General features: G+C 37.3%; 1 protein-coding gene across 2 annotated transcripts in view; it reads left to right on the top strand.

Annotated features, from left to right (window-relative positions):
• Positions 1-636: 636 nt before the first annotated feature.
• Top3beta (topoisomerase 3-beta) overlaps positions 637-20,767 on the top strand; it is a 24,274-nt gene continuing 4,143 nt past the window's right edge. The window contains exons 1-13 of one of the 2 annotated variants that reach the window (XM_071673800.1): positions 637-819; positions 4,533-4,675; positions 5,122-5,319; positions 7,313-7,480; positions 8,203-8,331; positions 8,544-8,662; positions 10,592-10,792; positions 11,387-11,591; positions 13,219-13,323; positions 14,647-14,724; positions 16,495-16,704; positions 18,041-18,258; positions 20,257-20,481. In XM_071673800.1, coding sequence (XP_071529901.1) covers positions 729-819; positions 4,533-4,675; positions 5,122-5,319; positions 7,313-7,480; positions 8,203-8,331; positions 8,544-8,662; positions 10,592-10,792; positions 11,387-11,591; positions 13,219-13,323; positions 14,647-14,724; positions 16,495-16,704; positions 18,041-18,258; positions 20,257-20,481 — 2,090 coding nt within the window. In that variant the 5' untranslated portion in view covers positions 637-728. The remainder of the gene's footprint in view (positions 820-4,532; positions 4,676-5,121; positions 5,320-7,312; positions 7,481-8,202; positions 8,332-8,543; positions 8,663-10,591; positions 10,793-11,386; positions 11,592-13,218; positions 13,324-14,646; positions 14,725-16,494; positions 16,705-18,040; positions 18,259-20,256; positions 20,482-20,767) is intronic. The other variant, XM_071673808.1, reaches the window with a different exon arrangement.

The following is a 20,767-nucleotide window of genomic DNA, read 5'->3' as shown; positions in this document are numbered from 1 at the left end:
ACACCATACATTTTCGATCACCAACGGACGGGGTTTTTAGGAAATGATTCCCAAAACGTGCATTTAAGCCTTTATAAATTTGATCCATATAGTTAAGAATGAGCAATAAATTCATTCAAAGATGTTTGCTTCTTTTAACTGAAAAGTTTAAAAAAAAAAACCATGAATGTTTTATTCGAAGTGTTTAACACATAAACTGGAATAGGATTAGCATGCCTAGTTTTATGAAATGAACTGACTGAAGAGAAGCATTCCTAGGTTGGTTGGTTGGGGTTCAGGCCTATCAACTGCCAGGGTAATTGAGGCCGTCAACGTGTTTAGAAACAAGGTATCTGTATCGTATGGCATGTGGTTTTAGACCGGTTCTCATCTCTAATTTCATTTTGTTTATATATTACCGCACATTCTTTATAGTATTAGAATATATAGTCCCATTACAGTTTATTCCTCAAAGATTAAGAGTCTTATGGAAGCTACATACCTTAAATACTAGAATATACTATGTTGGAATTTTATTAACCAGAATGTACAGTTTGTTAAGTGGTTCGGTAACATATTCGCTAATGCTTTTATGCGCCAAAATTAACGAGCTTGACGCTAGAGTTGTGTTCGCTGTCTCTATTGGCTCTCAGCTTGAAATGAGTTAATAGTAAACTTGTGCGCTGGGTTGACAACAATATTGTGCAGTTCCCTGTAGTGGTGGTGGCACTTCTTGTGCAGTTTCGAGCATGAAGTCTGTGTTAATGGTGGCGGAGAAGCCGTCACTAGCACAGTCTCTGGCAGAGATCCTTAGCAATAAGAAATGTAGCTCAAGGAAAGGTAAAATACTTATTTTGACTTGTTAGGATGTTCATGGGTGTGCTGCACATGACGTCACTGTATTTTACTAGATTTCTAAGTCTTTACTCTGATTGCAAACATGACACAAGAGGACTTTGTATGTAATCGTTCAATTTAGGTATACCAATGAAAAGTGTATTGGAAGTGGAAGATAACATATCCAGTGGCGTATCTAGGGTATGGCAGGTTCCCTGGGCGCCACCCATCAGCTTTGTTTTTTGACATAGATACCCGATTGGCGTTTTTAACGGTTTGCTTTTATGAGGTAGTAAAGAAACACCCCTACTTTTCAACTATAGTAATATTTTGCTACTATCGGTTGCATTACCGCTTCTACATTACAAATTTGATCAAATAAGTCTTTAACTAAATCATTAAAAAGAGTTTATATAAGTTTAAGTTTGGCCTAACTCTTCAACATTTAATGATTACACTGTATGTATTTTATATACATCCACTGTATGAACATTTTTAATCAAGCCAGGGGTGCAATTTCAGTGCTTCCCATAGGCTCTATTTCTCGTAGATACGCCCCTGAATAGTTAGGGGTATTTATTAGCTCAAAATACTTTTTGTTTCAAAACTAGATTAGATAATCATACACTTCTATACTTGAAATAATCATGGAAAATATATCATAATGCTCTCAGTTACTGATACATACTCATTAAATACAATGCAATGGAGCAGAAAAAATTAAAAATTAACTTCATTTAACAGCTTAATTGTGTCATTAAGAGTACTAAACGTTATTTTAACACCATATTTGTATTCAGCATGAAACATACCTCTTATAATGAGATTTTAAAGGAAACCTTTGTTCTTAGAAAAACGTTTTGTTTTAAACTTGAAAGATAAGATATTCAAACACTTCCATACTTGAAATAATCATGGAAAATATATCATAATGCTCTTGATCACCAATACATACCCAGTAAATATGATGCAAAGGAGCAGAAAATATTTTGAAATTGACTTCTTTCAACAGCTTAATTGAATGTCATAAAGATGACTAAATGATATTTTTACACCAGATTTGTATTCACCATGAAAAATACTTCTTTTAATGAGATTTTAAAGGAAATCAATTTTTCTGAGAAAAATGCCAAAGATTGAAAGAATTGAAAGATAAGATATTGAAACACTTCTATACTTGAAATAATCAGGGTAATTTTTAGCTTCAAAAACTTTTAGTTTTAGAATTGAAAGATAAGATATTGAAACACTTCTATACTTGAAATAATCATGGAAAATATATCATAATGCTCTTAATCACCATTACCTACCCAGTAAATATGATGCAAATGAGCTGAAAATATTTGAAATTGACTTCGTTTAACGGCTTAATTGAATGTTATAAAGACAAGTAAACGATATTTTAACATCAGATTTGTATTTAGCATGAAAAATACTTCTTATAATGAGTTTTTAAAGGAAATTATTTTTTCTGAGAAAATGCCAAAAATTGAAGGTAATAGTTCAGGGTAATTTGTAGCTTCAAAAACTTTTTGTTTTAGAATTGAAAGATAAGATATTGAAACACTTCTATACTTGAAATAATCATGGAAGATATATCATAATGCTCTTAATCACCGATACATACTAAGTAGATATGATGCAAAGGAGCAGAAAATATTTTGAAATTGACTTCATTTAACAGCTTAATTGAATGTCATAAAGATGACTAAACGATATTTTAACACCAAATTTGTATTCAGCATGAAAAATACTTCTTGTAATCAGTTTTTAAAGGAAATCTATTTTTCTAAGGAAATGCCAAAAATTGAAGGTTTTTTTTTTTTTTTTTTTTTTTTATACTTTGTCGCTGTCTCCCGCGTTTGCGAGGTAGCGCAAGGAAACAGACGAAAGAAATGGCCCAACCCCCCCCCCCATACACATGTATATACATACGTCCACACACGCAAATATACATACCTACACAGCTTTCCATGGTTTACCCCAGACGCTTCACATGCCTTGATTCAATCCACTGACAGCACGTCAACCCCGGTATACCACATCGCTCCAATTCACTCTATTCCTTGCCCTCCTTTCACCCTCCTGCATGTTCAGGCCCCGATCACACAAAATCTTTTTCACTCCATCTTTCCACCTCCAATTTGGTCTCCCTCTTCTCCTCGTTCCCTCCACCTCCGACACATATATCCTCTTGGTCAATCTTTCCTCACTCATTCTCTCCATGTGCCCAAACCACTTCAAAACACCCTCTTCTGCTCTCTCAACCACGCTCTTTTTATTTCCACACATCTCTCTTACCCTTACGTTACTCACTCGATCAAACCACCTCACACCACACATTGTCCTCAAACATCTCATTTCCAGCACATCCATCCTCCTGCGCACAACTCTATCCATAGCCCACGCCTCGCAACCATACAACATTGTTGGAACCACTATTCCTTCAAACATACCCATTTTTGCTCTCCGAGATAATGTTCTCGACTTCCACACATTCTTCAAGGCCCCCAGAATTTTCGCCCCCTCCCCCACCCTATGATCCACTTCCGCTTCCATGGTTCCATCCGCTGCCAGATCCACTCCCAGATATCTAAAACACTTCACTTCCTCCAGTTTTTCTCCATTCAAACTCACCTCCCAATTGACTTGACCCTCAACCCTACTGTACCTAATAACCTTGCTCTTATTCACATTTACTCTTAACTTTCTTCTTCCACACACTTTACCAAACTCAGTCACCAGCTTCTGCAGTTTCTCACATGAATCAGCCACCAGCGCTGTATCATCAGCGAACAACAACTGACTCACTTCCCAAGCTCTCTCATCCCCAACAGACTTCATACTTGCCCCTCTTTCCAAAACTCTTGCATTTACCTCCCTAACAACCCCATCCATAAACAAATTAAACAACCATGGAGACATCACACACCCCTGCCGCAAACCTACATTCACTGAGAACCAATCACTTTCCTCTCTTCCTACACGTACACATGCCTTACATCCTCGATAAAAACTTTTCACTGCTTCTAACAACTTTCCTCCCACACCATATATTCTTAATACCTTCCACAGAGCATCTCTATCAACTCTATCATATGCCTTCTCCAGATCCATAAATGCTACATACAAATCCATTTGCTTTTCTAAGTATTTCTCACATACATTCTTCAAAGCAAACACCTGATCCACACATCCTCTACCACTTCTGAAACCACACTGCTCTTCCCCAATCTGATGCCTTCACCCTCTCAATCAATACCCTCCCATATAATTTACCAGGAATACTCAACAAACTTATACCTCTGTAATTTGAGCACTCGCTCTTATCCCCTTTGCCTTTGTACAATGGCACTATGCACGCATTCCGCCAATCCTCAGGCACCTCACCATGAGTCATACATACATTAAATAACCTTACCAACCAGTCAACCTTATTTATTGAAGGTAATAATAAATAATAGTTCAGGGTAATTTTTAGCTTCAAAAACTTTTTACACATGCGGACTATGGTTTCAGTTCATTACACATGACAGCTAGAGACAAGATGTGAGCAGATGAGGACTTCTCTGCATCTGTTCCTGGCACATCCTCACTCTTAACAGGCCACTGGCAGAAGACAAGTCTAGCACAGTGTTTGCAAAAGGCTCTTTCCTAATGTTTCTAATGAATACTTCTGTCTAATGCTTTCTGAAATGGGTAATATATTTATACAGGTTTTAATGGAGCTTGCAGTGTTCATGAGTGGACTGGGTCCTTCCACAGTCAGAGTGTTCGTTTCAAGATGACATCTGTCTGTGGGCATGTAATGTCCTTAGACTTCCCTGGAAAATATAATAATTGGGACAGAGTTGATCCTGTAAGTAATGGTTTATGCTTTTGTAATACTGTAATGATAATATTGGCACTACTATTGTTATCTCTCTACTGCTTTCATTCATGAAAATATGATGATTAAATTTGTAACTTAAGTGCACTCATTAAAACTGATATGTGATATATTCATTGTTGAAGCCTAGTTAGTCAAATTTTTTACATCTCAAGCTCCCTTGCATTTTTAACCTAAAGAATTTACGCTCTTCAGATGCTAGACTCATCCACATTAAACACTTTTATTACTGCTTAACATACTTGAGATACTGTTATTCAACGCAGATGTCAAATATTCACATATCACATCTTGTCCTAACGTCTCGTACATGTGTTAATTATTTCTTTGCAAGATGTCTCCTCATTTGGCATATATTAAGGTACAATGTAGAATTTTTATGTGATTTTGGGATGACACTTTCTCTCTTTGCTTAGGCTGAGTTGTTTAGGTGTCCAACTGAGAAAAAAGAGGCAACAGCAAAACTTAAAATGCCAGAGTTTTTAAGTAAGGAGGCTCGAGGTTGTGACTACCTTGTATTGTGGCTTGATTGTGACAAAGAGGGAGAAAACATCTGTTTTGAAGTTATCATGTGTGTTGAAAACTCAATGAGCAAGTCATCTTATAGAGAACAGGTAAGTTAGTTCTTAGTTTATGAAAAACGATGGGAAAAAAAGATAGCTGCATAATTTTTGTTGAACTGTCAGAGAAGATATCTAGATGTATACCTGTAGAATATTTCTTTGATTTTCTTTCACATTATTGGTAGATTACTTTCATAAAATATGTATCAGACACTTGGATGAGTGAACCATTTGGTAGTATGGCTCAGCCTGAAGAGAATGGCTGCATTTCCACAGAAATCTTCAATCACTATTTTAATCCCAAACAGACACAAATCTAATACACACTCTCCTTTTACCTTAAAAGGACAATCACTCCCACTGATTAACGCCATCCTTTGCTTCACTGGTGACACACGATATTCACTCCCCAAACCAATAACATCAACACAAAAGCAGCGCACATACTCTATGCTCTCAGAACATTAACTGGCACCAGATGTGGACAAGAAATGATCTCCTCACCATCCTCTACAAGCAATTCACTGGCTCCACTCTGAACTTTGCCTTATCTGCCTTATTTATCTTCCATATTCTCAAAAGCAGATATAACAAAGCTGCAAGCCACGAAAAATAGTGCACTCATAACAATCACTGGCTGCTTAGCAACCACAGGCAGTCATCACCTATGCCGTAAGAAAAGATCCTTCTGAAAAAATCCCACCTCATTATGCAATGTCACTAGACACCCACCCACCCCCAAACCACTTCATGATTAACTACCAACCCCCAGGTAGAAATGAAAAGCTTAACCCTAGCTCACACTTCAGTAACCTCTACTCACAGATACCCCATCTCCAACAAGTATAGCACTAGCACTACACATATACACTGAAATAACCTGACAAGCACTAAACAGTCGACCTTCAAACCTTGTTTTGAACTCCAACCAACCAGACATATACCCCATCAGTAACCACACTCCCTAGACATACTCGAATTACACCCTCCCACTTACACTCTGGACATCACTTATCACTACAACACTAAAAACACTTCTGTCTGTCCATATCTCTTGACTCCTGTTCCCACCTTGAACTCCCTTAAGGAGATGGCAACAGTAATAGTCTCCATAGCTAGTGAACACCAGTTTCATCATATTCCAAGACCCTTCATACCCATGATCCACCTACCACAAAGAAGACACCGTTCACCCATTATTCAGTTGCCATGCACTCTCTGCACATGAACTTGCACGTACCATCATTATTATTTATTACCTGTGGTCCCAACCAGTGGATGTGGCCAGTTTCCTGAGTTCTGTAGGAGCCTCGTAAAGAAACAATAAGTTCCCCTAAGGAAACAGCCTCACTACCCCTTGCTTCAGCGAGGTAGCACCAGGAAAGCAGACAAAAAGCCACATTCGTTCACACTAAGTCTCTAGCTGTCATGTATAATGCACCGAAACCACAGCTACCTATCCACATCCAGGCCTCACAGACCTTTCCATGGTTTACTTCAGATGCTTCATATGCCTTTGTTCAGTCCATTATTATTATTTTTATTTCAATGCTTTATTGCATTTTCCCACATTAGCAAGGTCGCACTAGGAACAGATGAAAGACAGGCTACATCCACTCACATATATTCTGTAGCTGTCATGTTGTGTAATGCACCAAAACCACAGCTCCTTATCTACATCCAGGTCCCACAGACTTTCCATGGTTTACCCTGGTCGCTCTGCATGCCCTGGTTCAGTTCATTGACAGCATGTTGAATTTATAACATTCCCACCCTTTTGATTCTTCGGAGATACAACTTATTCTTAGAATATCTCTATATACTTAAACATTACCTATCCTTCTCTTTCTTATCTACATGTCATTTTCCATAAATTAGATTGTTTCATCCTGTGTTAAGCATATATGTCTTGCAATATATGCATGATTATATATTTTTTCCACATGATTACTATCTACTTTATTAATCCAGTGGTTACCCTTTTTTTATGTTAGAAAGATCTCTATGGATGAAGATGATACTATTCCTTGGTTTTGCATTGCAGACAATCTTCCGTGCCAAGTTCTCTGCAATAACAGATCGGGACATAAAATCTGCAATGAATAATTTGGTAGAACCCAATGAAAATGAATCAAGATCAGTAGATGCTAGACAGGAACTGGATCTCCGCATTGGATGTGCCTTTACTAGATTCCAAACAAAATTTTTCCAGGTAGGATGCTGAATACTATTCCTTAAAATACCAGAACACGTAGATTTATCTGTATGACTGTCAACGGTTGCAGGTTTCGTGTGCAATTTTTAAGTACATCGTCCCTTGGAAACTTTTTGAATAATAAAATCATAAACAAGATTAAGTCCCTATTCAGTGTTGAATAGGGACTTAAGGACAGGGGATTGCTGAATGACCCTTGACTTTTTGTTTAGATAGTACCTGTACTCTATCAAAAATTACATTGCAGCTGCTCTGATATTTTGTCAGAATTTTTTTTATCAGATATGATTTGCAATTGTATCATTACTATGTAAGGAAAGAAGTAGCATCAGATTTCTTGATTATCCCTGACCTCTTCAACTAAAAAGCTTGATATGATTTGGCAGAATGTTGCACTTATTTCATTATGAGCTGGATTAACTGTTTAGGTATGTCATATCTCAAGACATACTGATATATTATTAGGCTTAAAGCAAGGAAATTGTACACTTGATATGCCATTCATGAAAAAGAATTAGAAAGGAGAGAATATGTTGCTTAAATGTTATTAGGTTTTGTTTTTCACTTTTTATTTTTTGCAAATAAAGAATAGGCTCTAGGTGTTATATAATTAGTACCTTAGCCAAATGTTATTTTAATGATTATAAATAGTTACTGACTTCAGATATCAATCTTATGAATTGCTTTTGTAATGGATATTCATAATAAGCTATTTTCAGGGAAAATATGGCAACCTGGATTCGTCTCTCATTTCCTTTGGCCCATGCCAGACTCCAACTCTAGGATTCTGTGTGGAGCGACACGATTTTATTCAGTCATTTAAACCAGAGACATATTGGGTACTCCAGGTAAGATATATTTCATGATATCTTGTCTTTCCCATCCTAGCAAAGTAACATCTGGAACTGAACCCTTGAAGATGAATCCTAGTTCGTGTTGTAAGTATGTAGTAAGGAAGAGAAAGTATTGTGTTGTAAGAATGACAGTTGCCTCAGAAAGAACATATTTGGAAGTAGACTGGAAAATTTTCACATCATGAATTAATGTTGTATTTTCACAGGTAAAAGTGGCTGTGACTGAAGAAAGACAATTAACTCTGGAATGGGAAAGAGTACGAAGCTTTGACAAAGATGTAGCAAATATGTTCCTTAATTTGGTAAAAGAACAGAAGCGAGCCAAGTAAGTTACATTGGTTGAGTTTCATTTTCTACTTCAACATAGATCATTTTACCTACTTCATGGGAATGAGTAAAGGCAGACAGTATGAATTATGTACATGTGTACATAAGTATATGTCTGTGTGTGTATATATATGTATATGTTGAGATGTATAAGTGTGTATATTTGCGTGTGTGGACGTGTATGTACATACATGTGTATGTGGTTGGGTTGGGCCATTCTTTCGTCTGTTTCCTTGCTTTACCTCGCTGATGCGGGAGACAGCAACAAAACAAAATTAATTAATAAATAAATGGGCATAGATAGCTGCTGCTCTGCTTGGCAAGTGTTATGGTCTTGGCCAAAGGGTTTTGTAGAAAATGACAAGTAAGTTAGTGGTCATTGTTAGTTAAGAATGCCCTACCAAACTAAAGATGAAGATCTGAGTGTATGTATGATTAGGGTTTTAAAAGAATTTTGGTACTTAGTATAATCACCTTCCAGAGTAACCTTACACATGGGTTTTATGTTTTTTACAGCCATTTATTCTGGTGCTTTATGAGCCTTGGTTACCATGGGTGTTTAATCTTTTTATGTATGGGATATTAAGGGAGATGAATCCAAGGGTCTAGGAGAGATGGATGAGCCTCCAGTGTGTTGGGGTTATGGGTGCCTGGGAAGAGAGTCAGTTGCTGTTTCCCTACTCCTCTGTTCTGATGCAGACTAAGTGGGAATTTGCTGAAGCGGGTGTCTGAGTTTAGGATACTGTGCAAAAGAAAAAGTTGAGAGTTAATGTGAATAAAAGTAATGTTGATGATTTTAGCAGGAGAGAGAGAGACAGGTCAGTTGGAGTGCAAGAAAACCTGGAGGAAGTAGAGTGTTTTAGATACCTGGGAAAAAGGGGCTAAGGTCTTACGTGCATTGAGGAGTGTGGGGAAAGAAAGGTCACTGTCTGTGAAGGCAAATATGGGTATGTTTGATAGTACAGTAGTCCCAACAGTGTTGTATGGGGGAGGAAACAAGAAGTGGGAGACCAAATTGGAGGTGGAAGGATGGAGTGAAAAAGATTTTGAGCACTTGGTGCCCCAACGTGCAGGAGGGTGAAAGACATGCAAGGAATAGAGTGAATTGGAACAATGTGGTATACTGGGATCGATGTGCTGTCAGTGGATTGAACCAGGGCATGTGGGGCCTGGATGTGAAAAGGGAGCTGTGGTTTCAGTGCATTATACATGACAGCTAGAGACTGAGTGTGAACGAATATGGCCTTTGTTGTCTTTTCCTAGCACGACCTCATGCGCATGTGGGGGGAGGGGTTTGTCATTTCATGTGTGGCGGTGTGGTGACAGGAATGAATAAAGGCAGCAAGTATGAATTATGTACATGTGTATATGTCAGTGTATGTATATATATATGTATACGTTGAAATGTATAGGTATGTATATGTGTTTGTGTGGACATGTATGTATACACATGTGTATGTGGATGGGTTGGGCCATTCTTTCGTCTATTTCCTTGCACCCTCGCTTACACAGGAGACAGCGACGAAGTATAACAAAAAAATATCGACAAATAAGTGCTGTGAAAGAATACTGGTAACATCCATGTTCTTATAATTTTCTTAGAAAAATATCTTACAGTGTATCAGGTGAAAGGCATGTATGGAACAGTGTAAAATACAGGGGTTGACATGCTATCAGTGGACTGAACCAGGGAATGTGAAGCCAATAGGGTATACCATGAAAAGGTCTGTAGAGTTTGGTTGTGGACTGAAAGCTATGGTTTTGGTGCGTTACAGTTGACAGCTAGAGAATGGATATGAGTAAATGTATCCTTTCTTTGTCTAGTCCTGGTGCTAACACAGGAGATGGTGATCAGGTATTGGAAAAAGGGAATAATATCAGCCCCTAAAATGTTTTTGTTTAATTTATTTTGTGGTTTTCTTGACAGGATTGTTAAAGTGGAAATGAAGGAGAAGACAAAGCCACGTCCCCCTGCCCTAAACACAGTGGAACTAATGCGAGTGGCCAGCTCAGGTCTTGGGATGGGCCCTCATCATGCCATGACACTGGCTGAGAGACTGTACACCCAAGGATTCATCTCATATCCTCGGACAGAGACCACACATTATCCTGAAAATTTTGATCTCAAGTAAATGTTACTCCAAGGATTTTTTCTGGTTGAAATATTGCTCTTAATGATGACTGTAACATTGACAGGTATTTTTCATTGCACCAGTATATAGTATCAGAGAGAGTATTTAAAAGTTGGAAAAAGAATGATAAAGATATAATTTGAGTTTAAATGGAAATGTGAAGGAATGAGTGAGAAATGGTACTTGTGCTTTGTGATTAGAAACAAATGCATAGTAATTGTATAGGGAGTTGTAGCATTCTTTGTGAAGAGACCAGAGAAAGAAAATTTGGTAAAAGATAGAATGGTTCATTCAATATTTATTTGATAGAAACTGACTTGGGACCAGGTGAATCATGGTATATTTGTTCTTTGTGCTTATAGAAGGAAATGGAAAAGATTATGGAATAGTTTTTGAGTTTCTTGATGTTAATAGGACTTGAGAGGATTATAATGCATAGGGATCAAATTTTTTTTTAGAAGGATGAGTGTATAGAGTAGTGTAAGCAGTTTTTTGGCACATCTGGTTGGACATAGTGTCACTTATGCTTTTCTGATTGATTGGAAACAGTCATACCAGTACTCACCTTATATATGGTATATTCTCACTAGGGGAGCTTTGAGAATCCAGGAAGGTCATAGTGACTGGGGCAGCATTGTAAGAGATATTTTAAAAGAAGGTATTCAAAGGCCGAAGAAGGGTCATGATGCAGGTGACCATCCTCCCATTACCCCAATGCGTTGTGCTGACAGAAATCAACTGGATCATGACTCCTGGCGCCTATATGAATACATTACTAAGCATTTTATTGGTACAGTAAGTATTTATTTTATTTATTTATTTTGCTTTGTCGCTGTCTCCCACGTTAGTGAGGTAGCACAAGGAAACAGATGAAAGAATGGCCCAACCCACCCACATACACATGTATATACATACACGTCCACACACACAAATATACATACCTATACATCTCAATGTACACACATATATACACACACAGACATATACATATATACACATGTACATAATTCATACTTTCTGCCTTTATTTATTCCCATCACCACTCCGCCACACATGGAATGCCAACCCTCTCCCCCCTCATGTGTGCGAGGTAGCGCTAGGGAAAGATAACAAAGGCCCCATTCGTTCACACTCAGTCTCTGGCTGTCGTGTAATAATGCACCGAAACCACATTTTATATTTCTGAATGTATCTAGAGCTACATAGTCAGTATAATAGTCTCGATATATGATTTTACCATTTTCCAGTATACTACATAACAGGATAGTGTATTCAGTCTCATGTATATCCCTTTCCCTGATATTTTCCAAACACTCGTGTTTATGTGCCTTTTAGTTGTATACTTCCTCATGCTGTCCCTCAGCTCCCCTGCTAGTTTTCTCTTCCTCTCATTCCTCTTTTGTATGTTAAAAATCACCTTTCATGCACTTTTGTTTTTGTTTCCATAACCATTTCTTCCTCTATGTCATGCCTCGTTTTTACACAACTTTTCACTGTTTCTTCTTACATTGCTTAGTATTCCACTCTGAGGAAATTCATTCTCACAGTATGGTTATATAATTTTTGTCAACAATGCTGAAGTAACAAAAATTCTGGCTGAAACCCCACCTCTTCCTCATTATAACTAATACTGAAAAGTTATTAATTTCACTATCTCTAATGATAAGTAGGAATAGCTGCTTAAGTAATTGATGATGCAAATTAGAACATTTTCTAAGAGATTCTCTCTTTATGATATTTTTTGTGAATTGATTTTCTACTGAGAGGGATTATGAAGTAACAGTAAATTACTGAAATTTGGCCCACATTAAACCATCTTTTGCATTACGTCTGATCATACTACCTAGACTCTACTAGGAATGATACAAGGAGCTTAAGATGGAAGTGATATGCAGGAAATATTGATTCTACTAGGAGCTTAAGAAGGAAGCAATATGCAGGAAATGTTGATTCTAAGGAACACTTATATTTTTTTCAGAGGTGTTGGCCATTTCCCTTGTTAGGGAGGTAGCATTAAGAATAGATGAAGAAAAGGCTTCATTCACTCTCATTCATTTTCTAGCTGTCACATGTAATGTACCAAAAATGCAGCCCCCTGTCCACAACTATGCCCAACAGATTTCCTCTCTCTCTCTCTCTCTCTCTCTCTCTCTCTCTCTCTCTCTCTCTCTCTCTCTCTCTCTCTCTGCATGTCATAAAATGTGGCAAAAAAAGTAGAAGAGGGAGAGGGGTTAGACATCATCCCATTCTGTATTGTTACTCTCCAAAAGAAGGAACAGAGGAAGGAGCCAAGCAAGGATTTTTCTGCTATGGCTCTGTCATCTGTTCTTAGCACTACTTCAGTAAGGCAGGAAATAATGAACAGATGTGAAAGAAGAAAGTTGTTTATTTATTAATTGACTAATTGTATTTCATATTTTAGCTGATGCCTGACTGTGTTTATCTGAGCACAACAATCAGTGTTGCTATTGGATCAGAGAACTTCAGCATATCTGGGAAACAACTCATAGATCCAGGTTTCACTAAGGTATTTTACAAGTGTTCATATTTTTCATTCACATTATCTTTAACTGGTGACTCATGTAAGGTGTAAGTTTATTATGCCGTTTCATGTTTTTTTTGTTTAGATATCTCATCTCTGAATTCTGTCAAGTTCAGTTGTTTCCTTTTGTATATTTCAATCACTTTAAATTTTCATAGCGTCTGATCCTCTCATCCCAGATGGGCACTTGCAAACACTAGTGGCATAAATGTGTACAAGAAACACGTATATGTGTGTGGTTCAAAAAGGATACATGAGTACCATTGAATTACCTGAAAGGTTATGTGTTTCACTCTGTTTCTTGATAAGGCAATGATTTGATCACCAAAAACCGAAAATGCTTTGTCTCCAATAATTGTATTTCCTACAGGTAAAGTATTTCTTTAACTGGCATCTCTGCTAAATTTTGAAGTTTGTGCATGAACAGAGCTACCGGATAGTGAAGTTTATACATGAGTAAAGCCACTTGAAAAAGGTATACCAGGAGGCTTCAACTTAAGATGGGGATGTTTCTTACAGAGATCAGTTCAAATATGGAATTAAGCTAAGTGTGAAAGTTTACCATTTGCAGTTCTCAAATAAGAACATACAGTGAGACAGTAGAATACTTGATTCATAGGACAAGGGTATTACTGAAATACAAGCACTGTATACCAACATGGTGAATAGCTTTCTCTGGACATCTCACCTGTGATATGATTGTGGTTAACATTTTAGGTAAAGAAGAAAAGACTTTCGTGACTGATCATGTTTCTCTTAGTCTGTTTTTAGCTTAGCATGATAGGAAAAGAAGTTTATCTGTGGTATTATGATTTATAAGTAAGTAATTCAGTGATGTTTCTTCCTTTTCATTTTTAGTTATATAGGTCTAGGGTTCATAAGGTATAGAGCAGTTACAACTTTTGTCTCTAGAGCTTTAAGGCACAAAAAGTTAATCTTACAACTGACTAGTGAATCAGTGGTAAGGGTTAGTAGTGGCTTTGTATTGATTATGTTATTTCACAGGAATATGATTTGAAGATTATCTGACTTGTTAATGCTGTATTTCTGAAGTTGTGAATTTGGGATCTTTTTGGAAAGTGATGAATACGTGGAAAGGAATCAACACCATTTTGTGAAAATGTATAAAGCATTAAGTGTTTTGGGAAGATTGTTCATAGGCTTTCCTGTTTTGGTTGTGAGTAACAATACTTTCGAAAGGAATACCTGCTGTGTTTTACATCATCATCTAGGTATATTTTCCAGGTATAAGGTAACTTAATGAGGTTTCCAAAATATATTATACACAGCTTTAAATTTTTTCCTCAGGTGATGGACTGGTTGGCCCTGCAGGATGAAGAGAAGTTACCTGATCTCAAGTCTGGAGATGACCTGGCTGTTATTGAGGTGCATTATTTATTTTTTCCCCATTTGAGATTTAAAGCCTTCTTGAGTATTAGCCACAACTTTGGAAGTGTACAATGATTAAAGTGTGTGGATTTCATTGTACTTTTATTTTAAGTTTGCAGAGTAAAATGATTAAGGAATTTATAACTTTTTTAGTTAAGATTTGTAGAATGGTTGAGGAATGTATTACCTTTCGTATTTCACTGTTGCAAAATAACATGACTTAGGAATTAATTACCTTTCTTTTTAAACTTTTTTCCTGTTGTATGTTAATCTGGATTGATAGGTCTCAACCAGTTAAGATAGTTGATACTGAATATATGAATAAGTATTGTAACCAGTACAGTGGTTAATAACATGATTAATTCATCAGAATACAACTTTCAGACCCCAGCTCCTCATTTGACATGATGAATAGCACTGATGATGAAGTTTTAAACAACACTGAACTTAAACCTTTTCACCACACTAATCACTTAAATTCAGCATAAGTTTTATCATCATTATCCTTGATGATAGATGTTTTAAATGTATGTTTTAATGCTGGAATATGTAATGCAAATTGTAAAATTTTTAATCTGGATCAGGAAGTATTGCTTCCAATTAGTTTATGAATGTCATGTTTTGATATATTTTAGATAAGGTAGGATAGTTGGTCATTATTAATTTTGCTTAACTGTCTGTATTCTTTCTCTGTTACTCTTTCACACTGGGCTTTTATGTAATTTTTCATGTAATTTTTAGACATCATGAGACTTCATTATTGCCTAGGTACTCTGGAATGCTCCAACTCCAATTGAAAAGTAGACATCTTCACCGAAAGAAGGTGGCCTAATCACAGCTTGCAACTCCACACACTTAGTGCTTCTTAGTCACTCACTGCCCATGAGACATTCCTTGCCAACCAGTCACGTTACAGCATATCCTCCCGCTTGCTTTGCCTGGGAATACAGTTTTAGTTTATTGATTTTGAAATGCCATAACTTTTAGAGCTAAGTCTTGGTATTTTTTATGATTGTGATAAATGTATAGTTTACCTGAGTAACTGCTAGGTATATTTTTTTATTCTTGCATGCACATGTTTCCATCCATAGCCACCCATTGATTATATTTATTTTTCTTTAAAAAGTGTTTAGTGAATTTATTTTTCCTTACATCAATATTTAGATGCCATAAGTTAAAAGTATAATAAGAATTGAATAAGATACCTTTATTATGTATTTCAAAATTGCTAAAGTTTTACTATGCTTTCTCACATTTTACTATTTTTGCTTGTCTAATTCTTGCCTGAAGTGACTCGTATGTTCTCTTAATTAAGAGATCCTTCCTTCATTCCCTCCTGTCTCCTTCCATTCGTAACTTTTGGTGCACAATATTGAAACTGGATTCTTCCCCCGACCACCCAAGCCTCCTGTTAGTAATTATGAATATGATGAGTGTTTAGATGGAGAAATGTTGATTAATGGTTTATAGCGAGAGAAGTGACTTAGAAATAGATAATACCATAACATCTTACAAAAACTGTGCATATTTCTCCTTCCCAAATTGGAGCTATAGGGAAGACAGTGGCATGACAATAATCAGAGTGCTATGATTAAATAGGGAAGCATAACATTCTTTATTTTTCAGACTAGGTTTTTGAAATTTTTGTAACAAACATTTTACAAGTAATTATGTTTTAACACTCCTTAGCTTTAATAATGATCTGTATTTTGGTGTGTTTACATTTTGCTGATAGTATCAAGATGTAGTGTTTCTCCTATCTTTCAGGCAAAACTAAGTGAAAGGCAGACATCTCCTCCAGACTACTTGACTGAGGCAGAGTTGATTAGCCTTATGGAGAAACATGGTATTGGCACAGATGCTTCAATCCCTGTTCACATCAACAACATTTGCCAAAGAAATTATGTTCAAGTATCTTCAGGCCGTAGGCTGGTGCCCACCAATTTAGGCATTGTATTGGTTCATGGATATCAAAAGGTACATAAGACAAAATTTATTTTGTCACATTTTAATGTAATATGGATGTGTAAAGTGCTGTTTTGCCTTCCAGTAAATAGATTTGATGTTAAATCTGTGCATACTTTATGTATCTGGCCAACTGAAAAATTGAATTGGAGAGAATTAGTGAGGAAAGATTGACAAAGAAGATATATGTGTCAGAGGAAGGAGAAGTGGGAGGCCAAATTGGAGGAGGAAGGATGGAGTGAAAAAGATTTTGAGCAATCAGAGCCTGAACATAAGGGAGGGTGAAAGGCATGCAAGGAATAGAGTGAATTGGAACTATGTGGTATACCAGGGTCAATATGCTGTCAATGGATTGAACCAGGGCCTTTCACCCTCCTGCATGTTCAGGCCCCGATCACTCAAAATCTTTTTCACTCCATCTTTCCACCTCCAATTTGGTCTCCCACTTCTCCTCGTTCCCTCCACCTCAGACACATATATCCTCTTGGTCAATCTTTCCTCACTCATTCTCTCCATGTAACCAAACCATTTCAAAACACCCTCTTCTGCTCTCTCAACCACACTCTTTTTATTTCCTTACATCTCTCTTACCCTTACATTACTTACTCGATCAAACCACCTCACACCACATATTGTCCTCAAACATCTCATTTCCAGCTTATCCACCCTCCTGCGCACAACTCTATCCATAGCCCATGCCTCGCACTGCCACTGCCACCCCTATCATTAAATTTCTTCATCAGTCATTTTACTGATCTCAGCTCTCTCCAGTAATATTGGAAATTTCCTTAAGTAGCTTATTTCCATTGTAAAGTACAACTATAGAATGTATTTTGTCACTTGTTAAGTGAGTATTCCCAAGCATAGTAGGTGATAGAGGTACAAAAAAGGAAAAAAAAGCAGCAAAAATCCAGGGTATACATGGGGAGCACAACAAGGCATTCCCACTTCCTGTGGCAGCTAAATTGCAACTGAAACGGGCTCATGTGATATGCCGGTATGTTATGTTGTTGGCATTACTTGCCAGGGGGCACCAGTTTCACTGGCAGACATCTACACTATTTTAGTTGGGTTAAGTGATTTGCATCAGTATAATTGCTGTGGGCCCATTAGCAGGCACTGTATATGTGGCTTCTTTAAATTTTTCAAAGATCTACTGGGGAGGATAAGAATATTTTGACCCAGGACCCCACTGTCCTTGATATAATACTGCTCATATGCTTAGAACACATTTTTACCTTTAGAGCATTACTTTTCTCTTCTTTTACCAGATTGCATGGTCTTATCTTTTGAATCCAGGATTGTATTTATATTTGAATATTTTTTGATAGATAATGAATATTTTCAGATTGATCCAGATTTGGTGTTGCCAACTATGAGAAGTGCAGTAGAAGAGCAATTAAATCTTATAGCTGTTGGGAAAGCAGAGTTTGACTCTGTCCTGAGACACACAATTGAGATATTTCAACTTAAATTCCAGTACTTTGTCAAGAATATAGAAGGAATGGATGAACTATTTGAAGTGACATTCTCCCCACTATCTGCTGGTGGAAGACCACTCTCAAGGTTATTGTTAAATTTATATTTTTTGTGTTTTTTCTCTTTGTTGACACTGATTAGTTTCTTCTTTGATTACTGAATACAGTGCTGTAGTTATTGAACAAGAACAAATGGGATGATCAGTGAAAGGTGCAGACGGGTGGTGTGAAAAAAAAATGACAAGGTGATTGAGTGAGTATTTTGAAGGATTGTTGAATGTGTTAAATGATAACAGACGTGGGGTATATGTGGTATGGAGGTACATGAAAAGACATGGTCATAGTCATGACAAGTGGTTATATGTGGTTAGTTCATAAGAGAAGAGTTGGTGAAAGCCTTGTATAAGATGAAGTGTAGCAAAGCAGCTGAGTGGATGGGACTGCAGTTTAATTTCCTCAGAAAGGGGTGAAAGTATTGTTGATTGGTTTTTCAATATGTTCAGTGCATGTGTGGTTCAGGGTTATGGGCCAGAGGACTAGCAAATTTCTTTATAGTGGTTTTTGCAAAAGCAAGTGGGACAAAAGTGATTGTTCAGAAGTATAAGACTATTGTTTGTATTGGTAAGTTGTATGGATAAGTGGTAATTGAGAGAGTGGTGGCACACACAGAGCATCAGACAAAAGGGGAAAATGTGGATTTAGTTGTGGTAGAGGGTCTGTAGACAAGGTGCTTGCTTTGAAGAATTTCTGTGAGAAATTCTTATAAAGAGAGAAGATTTGCCTGTGGTATTTGTGGATCTAGAGAAAGCATATCATACACTTGACAAAGATGCTTTGTACAGGGGTGTTGAAAGCCAGCGTGGACCCCAGGACAAACAACCTCACTAGGAACCCTTCGTCTTAAAAAGTGGGGCTTGCTGTTGTTTGTCGGGGCCCTTCTCCCTTTTTTTAACTTTTTAATGAACCCGAAGTGTATCATGTAACAGTGAAGAAGTGAGGAATGAGAGTTCTTCACTTTACTTTTGAAAGACAATTAAGTGGGATTCATACAAGGAGAGAAGCTCAGGCCCAGGTCTTAGGGCAGTGACCATCTTTTCCCCCTCCTTCATTGGACTTTGCTTTGTTGAAAGTACTATTAATGTGTAGTGTAGGAGGATAGCTACTTGAAGCAATGGGAAGTTATATGAGGAGAATAACATATGTGTGAGTAAGAGGAGAGATGGACGAGTGGGTCTTGGTGAAGATAGGTCTGCATCAAGGGTGTATGACATCACCAATGACTTCTTAATCTGTTTATGGATGGGATGATGAGGGAGGTAGATTTGAGGGTTTTGGAGAGAGGGGCATGTCAATAGTCATTTACAAGGTGTGGGCAAGGAGGTCCGTCAGTTGTTTACAGCTGATAGAGATCTTGTGGTGACTTGAGTGAGAAATTGCAGAAGCTGGTGTCTCAAGTTTTGGAGAGTGCCTGAAAGGAGAAAATTGCAAGTTAATATGAATAAAAGGAAGATAATGAGTTTAGCAGGGAGAGAGGGACAGGTTGATGTGAGTGGGAGATTGAATGAAGGGAATCTGGAGGAAGCATGGTGTTATAGATATGTAGGAGTGGACATGGAAGCTGAAGTGAACAATGGGCTGGGTAAGGGGGCGAAAGTATTAGGTATGTTGAGTACTGTGTGTAGAGGTTACTGCCTGTGATGGCAAAAATGGGTATGTTTGATGCTGTAGTAGTCCCTACAGTGCTTTATGAATGCAAGATGTGGGCCCAAAATAAGAAAGTTTGAGTGAAGATGGATATATTGGAAATAAAATTCTTGAAGACAATGAATGACGTTTGGAGTGTTGATCAAGTAATAGATGAAAGGATAAGAAAGAGATGTGGTAGTAAGAAGAGGATGGTTGAGAGACATGAAGAGTGTGTGCTGAGAAAGTTTGGACATGTGGAGAAGATGAGTGAGGAGAGTCTGACTGAGAATATATATGTCAGAAGTGGAAACAGCAAACCAGTATAAAAAAAAGATTGATGCGTACTAGTATGAGAAGTCTGGTAGTCAAAAAATATAGGTAATCATTTCCACCCACACAGATGTGGAAAATGTCGTCGCTACATGAAACTGGTTGAGACCAAACCTGTCCGTCTTCACTGTGTGACATGTGATGAAACTTTTGCTGTGCCTCAGAATGGTGTTATACGAGAGTTTCAGGAGAATAGATGTCCATTGGATGACTTTCAGTTGCTGGTATGGTCTGGTGGAGCAAAAGGGAAGAGCTTTACTTTCTGCCCATACTGCTACAACAATCCCCCTTTCATGTAAGACATTTCTACATTTGTGTTCTTTTTTTTCTTTTACTAAGTGATATTTTTAGCTTAATTTGATAAAAGAATGAAAAGTACTTACTTTTTAGTGATTCTTCTCTGATTACTGAACATGTGAGATAAAGAGGATTAACACAGTATAACTGCAATTTAAATGTTTCTCTGTAAATGTAAGTGAAAGTGATTTGTATCTACACGCAGATTTTAGGGTTTCACCTTGTGCTCATACCCACAAGAGTCTTCCCCTTTGGAAACTTAACACCTCACCTAAAATGTAAAG

The sequence above is a fragment of the Panulirus ornatus genome, chromosome 2, assembly GCF_036320965.1.
Source record: "Panulirus ornatus isolate Po-2019 chromosome 2, ASM3632096v1, whole genome shotgun sequence".
In the NCBI taxonomy this organism is placed as follows: Eukaryota; Metazoa; Arthropoda; class Malacostraca; order Decapoda; family Palinuridae; genus Panulirus; species Panulirus ornatus.
Note: the sequence above shows the minus strand (reverse complement) of the source record. Positions and strands in the feature narration are given on the sequence as shown.